At 62.2% G+C, this 6,945-nt stretch overlaps 2 protein-coding genes across 3 annotated transcripts; one reads left to right on the top strand and one right to left on the bottom strand.

The window, feature by feature from the left end:
• Positions 1 to 267: 267 nt before the first annotated feature.
• Positions 268 to 2,806, bottom strand: LOC116788720 (cytochrome b ascorbate-dependent protein 3). The gene is made up of 6 exons (XM_032691766.1): positions 2,640 to 2,806; positions 1,481 to 1,686; positions 1,210 to 1,418; positions 980 to 1,134; positions 693 to 849; positions 268 to 596 (listed from the first exon to the last, which is right to left on the bottom strand). The coding sequence occupies exons 1-6, from the start codon at positions 2,678 to 2,680 to the stop codon at positions 573 to 575; spliced, it is 792 nt and encodes a 263-aa protein (XP_032547657.1). The 5' UTR covers positions 2,681 to 2,806; the 3' UTR covers positions 268 to 572.
• On the top strand, positions 2,751 to 6,912 carry TMEM138 (transmembrane protein 138). 2 transcript variants are annotated; one of them, XM_032691770.1, is made up of 5 exons: positions 2,751 to 2,850; positions 4,874 to 5,098; positions 5,181 to 5,352; positions 6,426 to 6,501; positions 6,596 to 6,912. In XM_032691770.1, the coding sequence occupies exons 2-5, from the start codon at positions 4,971 to 4,973 to the stop codon at positions 6,706 to 6,708; spliced, it is 489 nt and encodes a 162-aa protein (XP_032547661.1). In that variant the 5' UTR covers positions 2,751 to 2,850; positions 4,874 to 4,970; the 3' UTR covers positions 6,709 to 6,912. The 2 variants fall into 2 exon arrangements, with proteins under 2 accessions (XP_032547661.1, XP_032547662.1); XM_032691771.1 differs by lacking the exons at positions 2,751 to 2,850; positions 4,874 to 5,098; positions 5,181 to 5,352 and adding an exon at positions 6,085 to 6,316 and having other exon boundaries at positions 6,382 to 6,501; positions 6,596 to 6,910.
• Positions 6,913 to 6,945: the final 33 nt, after the last annotated feature.

The raw sequence follows: 6,945 nt of genomic DNA, 5'->3' as shown, positions 1-6,945 counted from the left end.
GAGGAAGGAAAGCTGGGGTGTGGAGGGGGAAGCTCCAGGGCTCACATGGCTCTGGCCACGGGGATCAGAGGGAAGGAGAAGCAGAGACAGGGCAGAGCATGACCCCAAATCCCGTGGGGTGACCACAGGGATCTATCCCACGTTCCCAGGGAGCAGAGGAGCCCTTGGAAGGCACGGCTTGGCCTGGCCAGGACCTGCTCCCGAGATCCCGCCGCTCCCACCAATCCCACCCCGGCTCCGCTTATCCCCATGGATTTGAGTGCGGGATTCCTGCGGAAGCCACTGGTTTATTCCATGTCCCTGAGTGGCTCCATCCCTGTCCTGCTGAGCCAGATTCCCTGGAGTGGGAGTGACACGTGGGAATAACACGGATGTTCCTCTTTGTCCTGACGAGGCTCTGGCAGCTCCAGGGTGGCACCGGGAAGGGCTGGGGTTTGGCACAGCTGGAAATCCAGGCAGGAGCTGGCACGTGGAGGCACGAGAATGCAGGAGACACACTGGGTGTGCTGGGAAATCCTTGGGATGGCAAGGATGCAGGAAACCCCTCAGGAATGCTGGGAGATCCTTTGGGATCAGCGCTCGGCAGAGAGCAGGGGCTGTGGGAAGAGAGGAATCAGCCGGGATCCTTCCCCACCCTTGGGGCTGTGCTCCCAAATTCTGCTTCCCAAATCCACCCAGCGTGTTCCCGGTACCTGGCGGGAATCCAGGGAGTCGGAATCCGGGCGCTTCCAGCTGGGCCTGGCCAGGGCACCCACCACCAGCACCCCGAAAAGCAGGATCAGGATTCCCAAAGTGTTGGCAAACACGGCCTCGGCAGGAAGGAGCTTGTACTGCGTGGTCCCGTTTTTCCTGGGAGGGAGAAGTGGGGCTGGGAATGCTCTGGATGTGTCCAGCTTTTCCCTCATGCAGCCAAAATCCCACCCCGAGCCTCCCAGTCCCTGCGAGGGCTCTTCCCAATCCCCCCTATCCCGGCACTCACAGGCTGAAGAAAAGCTTCTCGTTGATTCCCGACACGCAGGAAGCCACAGACAACATGAGGATGGTGGAGCCAAAGAAAACATGGATGGGCTTGTACAGCTGCCGGAGCCAGGCGGGAGCCCAGGGAAGCAGGAACGCTCCAAATCCCGCCGCCCACTGCGGGAAAACTCAGTGAGGACAGGAAAACTCGGGATGCCGGGGGGAGCTTGGGGGATCCGGGAGTGCTCCCACCTGGCAGGAGAAGAGCAGGACGGTTCCCAGCCCCATCCAGCTGTGCAGGGAGTACATGTTGGGCGTCCCGTTGGAATTGTGGAAGCGGAACACGGCCGCTAACCCCAGCACGGTGAGGACGAACGCTCCCAAAGCCAGGCCGCCGTGCAGCAGCTTCCAGGGAAGCTTGGGGCCGCTCCAGGTGTTGGGAACGCGGTAAACCAGGGCAGCTGTGAGGGGAAAAAGGTCAGGAAGGGGCGGCGCTGGGATTCCCGGCGCTCCCTGTGCTCACCTGCTCCGTAGAGAACCACCAAGCCCGTCACCATCAGCACCGGGTGCCAGTTGAAAGTCCGGGATCCGCCATCCAGGGAAAAGCCCCCGCGCCAGTGCTGGCACCAGGCGCCCACCAGGGCCACGCAGAGCAAGCCCAGGGATCCCAGGAAGGCGCAGAAAGGCGGGAAGGGAATGTCCAGCATGGCCACGGAGCGCTGGTGGCACCTGGGGACGAGCGAGGAGCCGGCTCAGGGTCTGGAGTCGCTCCGGGGAGGAGCCACGGAAAGGGGAACTGGGAACCCTGAGGGGGCGGGGGGGGCACAGGGAACCGAGGGGAGGGGGGGGCCTGGACTAGGAAGGGTGACAAGGATGGAGCTGCTTCCCAGCCCAGGAAAGGCGACAGGGACGGAGCTGCTTCCCAGCCAGGGTTGGAGGCCGGGTTCCAGCTGCTTCCCAGCCCTGGGAAGGAGGTCGGGGATGGATGGACGGGTGGACGGATGGACACCCCCCAGGGAGGAGCCACAGAAAGGGGAAGCAGGAACCCTGAGGGGGTGAGCAGGCCCAGCTGCTCCCTGGGCTGGGAAGGAGGTCAGGCACGGATCCAGGGGGGTTGGTGGTGGCACCTGGGGACGGCTCCGACCGCACTCCGCGGAGGAGCCGCGGAAAGGGGAACTGGGAATCTCGAGGGGGTGTTGGGTGCCCAGCTGCTCCCTGGATTGGCACGGATCCAGGGATGGAGCAGGACGTACAGAGCCGAATTCCCAGGGAATGGCAGCGTGTGACCTCCCCGCAGGGGGTGATTGGCAGGAGCCTCATTTGCATGTGATTTGCATGTGCCCCCACAGAGGGCTATTTCTGGCCCCTCCGGGGGTGGGGGAAGCCCCGGCTCCCCAAAATCAGCTGCCCCACGGGGCATTGGGGCGGGAAGGGGTGGGGACATGGGGCCCCACGGTTCCCCAAAACTGGGGACACAGGAACTCGTGGGTGCCCAAAACCTGGGAAACGGGACCCCACGGCTCCCCAGAATCCGGGACATGGAGCCCCCAAACCTGGGGCTCCCCTGAACCTGAGGACACAGGCCCCGGCCCTGAAACGCCCCCAAACCCAGCCCAGGAGGCCCCTCGGCCCCTCCCGGCTCCCGGAGCCGCCCCCCGACCCCCCCGCCCCCGGGGCCGTACCTGGGCCCCACCGCCCCCTCCTCATCACTGGGCGTCGCCATCTTGGCGGGCGCCTCTCTGCCCGCTCATCTCTATGGTACCGCCGCCAATGCGCCGCCACCAGAGAGAGCGGCGGCCAGAGCGGCCCCGAGCGGGTCCTCCAGGCGCCACTTCCGGCATCTCTTCCGGGCCCCGGCGGCTGTTGCCATGGAGACCAAGATGGCGGCGGCGGGTCAGCGCCCGGGGCGGGGGGGACATGGCGGGGACCCCTCGAGACCCTCGGGACGGGACACTCGTAACCCAGGGGGGGTTTGGGGGCATCAGGGGGCGGCCCCGGGGGTGGGGAGCCGGGCGGGGGAAAGGGGGAGGCGGAGGCGGGTGCCCCGGAATGGTGGAGGGGTGTCTGTGAGAAAGGGGGGGTGACGTGGGGTCTGGGGGAGGGAGTGATCCCCTTAATTCCCATATCCAGCCATTCCTTCCACTTCTAGTGCTTTTTTCCTGGGTCCAACCCTTCCCCCCCCTTTTCCAACCACTTCTTTCACGTATCCAGACCTTTTCTAGGCTCCATTCCAACCCCTTTCGTTCTCCATATCCAGCCCGTTTTCCCTCCATCTCCAGCCCTTTTCCCCACGTTCAACCCTTTCTCCCTCATTTCCAGCCACTTCTGCTGCTTTCCATCCCTTTCCTGCCCCCGTGTCCAGCCCTTCTTCTGCCCCATTTCCAACCCTTTCCTCCCTTTTCATCCCTTTTCCCCCCTTTCCATCCCTTTCCCAACATTTCCATCCCCGTGTTTCCCCCTCAGGGAATTAATTCTCCATCCCACCCCTCTCCTTCCAGGGCATGGAAGGTCCCTGATTTCCCACACCCCCTCCCTCCCTTCTCCAGCCGGGATGTTCCCGGGGGGGCTGCTCCCATGGGATACATGGCCCAGGAGTGCTGTACCTGCTCCCGTGTTCCCAAATTCCCGGCTGTATCCTCACCCCTCTCCTCTGCCCGGAGCGGGACGTGCCCAAACCTGCTCCTGGAGCGTGTCCTGCCCGGCACTGCCCATGGAGCCGGGAATAACCTGCCTGGACGCTGCTCCCTGGGATTGCATGGCTCCCTCATCCCTGGATTTCCTCACGTGGAGATTTGGGATGGATTTGAAGGGGGAGGGGACACAGCTCACTAGATTTTCCTGGTTTTCCCACTGCCCATCCCAGCTGCCAAACAATCCCTGTGCGCCCTGCAGGTCCTGGATATTGGGAAAGCCCCCAGGATCCATCCCACAATCCCTAAATCCCCTCTCCAGGTTCTGGATTTAAGGAGAGCCCCTAGGATCTATCCCACCTACCAAAGAATTCCTGTACCCCTTTTCCAGGTCCTGGGTGTTGGGAGAGGCCCTGGGATCCATCCCACAATCCCTGTGCCCCTTCTCCAGGTCCTGGATGTTGGGAGGTCCTGGGATCCATCCCACAATCCCTGTACCCCTTTTCCAGGTCCTGGATGTTGGGAGAGGCCCTGGGATCCATCCCACAATCCCTGTGCCCCCTCCAGGACCAGGATGTTGGGAGAAGCCCTGGGATCCATCCCACAATCCCTGTGCCCCTTCTCCAGGTCCTGGATGTTGGGAGAGGCCCTGGGATCCATCCCACAATCCCTCTGCCCCTTCTCCAGGTCCTGGATGTTGGGAGGTCCTGGGATCCATCCCACAATCCCTGTACCCCTTTTCCAGGTCCTGGATGTTGGGAGAGGCCCTGGGATCCATCCCACAATCCCTGTGCCCCCTCCAGGACCAGGATGTTGGGAGAAGCCCTGGGATCCATCCCACAATCCCTGTGCCCCTTCTCCAGGTCCTGGATGTTGGGAGAGGCCCTGGGATCCATCCCACAATCCCTCTGCCCCTTCTCCAGGTCCTGGATGTTGGGAGAGGCCCTGGGATCCATCCCACAATGCCTGTACCCCTTCTCCAGGTCCTGGGTGTTGGGAGAGGCCCTGGGATCCATCCCACTTACCAAACAATCCCTGGGATCCATCCCACAATCCCTGTACCCCCTCCAGGTCCTGGATGTTGGGAGAGGCCCTAGGATCCATCCCACAATCCCTGTGCCCCCTCCAGGTCCTGGATGTTGGGAGAAGCCCTGGGATCCATCCCACAATCCCTGTGCCCCCTCCAGGACCAGGACATTGGGAGAGGCCCTGGGATCCATCCCACTTACCAAACAATCCCTGGGATCCATCCCAGCAAACAAACAATCCCTGTGCCCCTTCTCCAGGCGCGGGATGTCGGGAGCGGCCCCGCTGAGCCCCCCCCCAGCGCCATGATCCGTCGGGAATGCCGGGGCTGAGCGCTCCAAGGCCTGGGAGAGGAGGATGCTCCAGCCCAGCAACTACAGCCTGGTGCTGTTCCTGCAGTTCCTGCTGCTTTCCTACGACCTGTTCGTGAATTCCTTCTCGGAGCTGCTCCGGACGGCTCCGGCCGTGCAGCTCGTCCTCTTCATGTGAGTGCCGGGGAGGGGAGGGCGGGAGATCCCGGGGATCCCGGAGATCCCAACCGCCCCAACGGCCACGTTTTCCCGGCAGCATCCAGGACATCGCCATCCTCTTCAACGTCATCATCGTCTTCCTCATGTTCTTCAACACCTTCGTGTTCCAGGCGGGATTGGTCAGCCTGCTTTTCCACAAGTTCAAGGGGACCATCCTGCTCTCCGCCGCCTACCTGGCGCTCAGCATCTCCTTCCACGTCTGGATCATGGTAGGCCGGGCTGGGAACAGCTGGATTCTCCCGAGGGATTTTCCCAGGAGGGCTCCCCTCGGGCCTCTCTCGCCGTCTTCCCCCGCGGTGACAGTTTGGTGTCCCTTTCCATGATCCCGCTGTTGGAATAGGGCTGGAAGGGTCCTGCCCTGTCCCAACCCATCCCAGCCCATTCCTTAAGGAATAACCTGTCAGGAAACACTCTTTCCCTGGGAAAAGTCCAGCAGCTCCAAGTCCCCCACAGTGACAGTTTGGTGTCCCCTTCTGTGATCCCAGTGTTGGAATCGGGCTGAAAGGGTCCTTTCCTGTGCCACCCCATCCCAGCCCATTCCCTAAGGGAATAACCTGTCAGAAAATGCTCTTTCCCCAGGGAAAACTTATTCCAGCAGCTCCTGTTTTCCTAGGGATTAATCCCTACGTGTGGGCCTGCCCTGTCCGGGCTCCTGGTTCTGTCCTGGCAGCACTTTCCCCTTTCCAAAATAAATTCCTTCCCGGCCCCTTCCCAACAGAGCAGATCCTCACCCTTCCCATCCCCTGGACATCCCTTTCCCAAGGGTCTGTTCCTGCTGCAGGGCACAGGGAATGTTTTGGGAGGGCCGGGAGCCATCCCGTGCCACGGTGGCTGCTCCGGCGCTGCCGGCGTTATCCAGGAGGGGGATTTGCAGGGATTTGCAGGGATCTGCAGGTCTGAAGCCGGAATAGGGCCTGGCTCCGTGCCTAAATCCCCTGAGCTGCTTAACCTTCGGGATGGGGGCCTTCCCAAACCGCTCCAGGGCTTATTCCCAGCTGGATGTGCCTCCATCCCCCTCAGGACCTTTGGGATGGGGCTCCCCCAAACTTTCTCCAGGGTTTGTTCCCATCCCTCCGCCCCCCTCAGAATCTCTGGAATGGGGGCTCCCCCGACCTGCTGCAGGGGTTATTCCCAGTTCTCTGTCCCCCTCGGACTCTTTGGGAAGGGGACCCTCCCAAACTGTTCCAGGGGTTATTCTCAGCTGTCCATCACCCTCACAATCTTTGGGAAGGGGGCTCCCCAAACTGCTCCGGGGGTTATTCCCGGTTTTCCATTCCCTCAGAACCTGCGCTGGCGCGACTCCAGCCGCTTCATCTGGACCGAAGGCCTCCAGACCCTCTTCGTTTTCCAGAGGCTGGGTAAGAACTGCTGGGATCGGGGCTGAGGGGGATCCCACACCCCTTGGACACAAATCCGAAATCCCGGTCACCGAATCCCCTCGAATTCCCGCAGCGGCCGTGCTCTACTGCTACTTCTACAAGCGGACAGCCGTGCACCTGGGAGACCCCCTCTTCTACCAGGATTCCCTCTGGCTCCGCCAGGAATTTGCCCACTTCCGTGGCTGACGGATCCCTGGAATCCCCTGGAGTCTCCCTGCGCTCCGTGGGATCAGTCCCGGCTTGTCCTTCCTCCTCTTCCTCCTGGATGCTGGGAGTCAGTGGGAGGCTTGTGGGGTGTCCCTGCAGGAATGTCCATCCTGGCACCACAGCCTCGGCTGGGGCTGGAATATTTTTGGGAACTGTAAAGGAATAAACAGGATGAGTTTTCCAGCGGCTCCCGGGTGTTTCTCCCTCCCTGGACCC

Source organism: Chiroxiphia lanceolata, chromosome 6, assembly GCF_009829145.1.
Source record: "Chiroxiphia lanceolata isolate bChiLan1 chromosome 6, bChiLan1.pri, whole genome shotgun sequence".
NCBI classification, from domain to species: Eukaryota; Metazoa; Chordata; class Aves; order Passeriformes; family Pipridae; genus Chiroxiphia; species Chiroxiphia lanceolata.
Note: the sequence above shows the minus strand (reverse complement) of the source record. Positions and strands in the feature narration are given on the sequence as shown.

What these genes read in the sequence shown, in the direction of transcription:
- TMEM138 (XM_032691770.1), top strand. Translation starts at nt 4,971, where the DNA reads ATGCTCCAGCCCAGCAACTACAGCCTGGTGCTGTTCCTGCAGTTCCTG. An exon ending in CCTTCCACGTCTGGATCATG is followed by an intron (nt 5,353 to 6,425) that starts GTAGGCCGGGCT and finishes CCATTCCCTCAG; the next exon opens with AACCTGCGCTGGCGCGACTC. An exon ending in CTTCGTTTTCCAGAGGCTGG is followed by an intron (nt 6,502 to 6,595) that starts GTAAGAACTGCT and finishes GAATTCCCGCAG; the next exon opens with CGGCCGTGCTCTACTGCTAC.
- LOC116788720 (XM_032691766.1), bottom strand. Translation starts at nt 2,680, where the DNA reads ATGGCGACGCCCAGTGATGAGGAGGGGGCGGTGGGGCCCAG. An exon ending in GAGGGGGCGGTGGGGCCCAG is followed by an intron (nt 1,687 to 2,639) that starts GTACGGCCCCGG and finishes GCTCGTCCCCAG; the next exon opens with GTGCCACCAGCGCTCCGTGG. An exon ending in TCCTGCTCTTCTCCTGCCAG is followed by an intron (nt 1,135 to 1,209) that starts GTGGGAGCACTC and finishes GTTTTCCCGCAG; the next exon opens with TGGGCGGCGGGATTTGGAGC.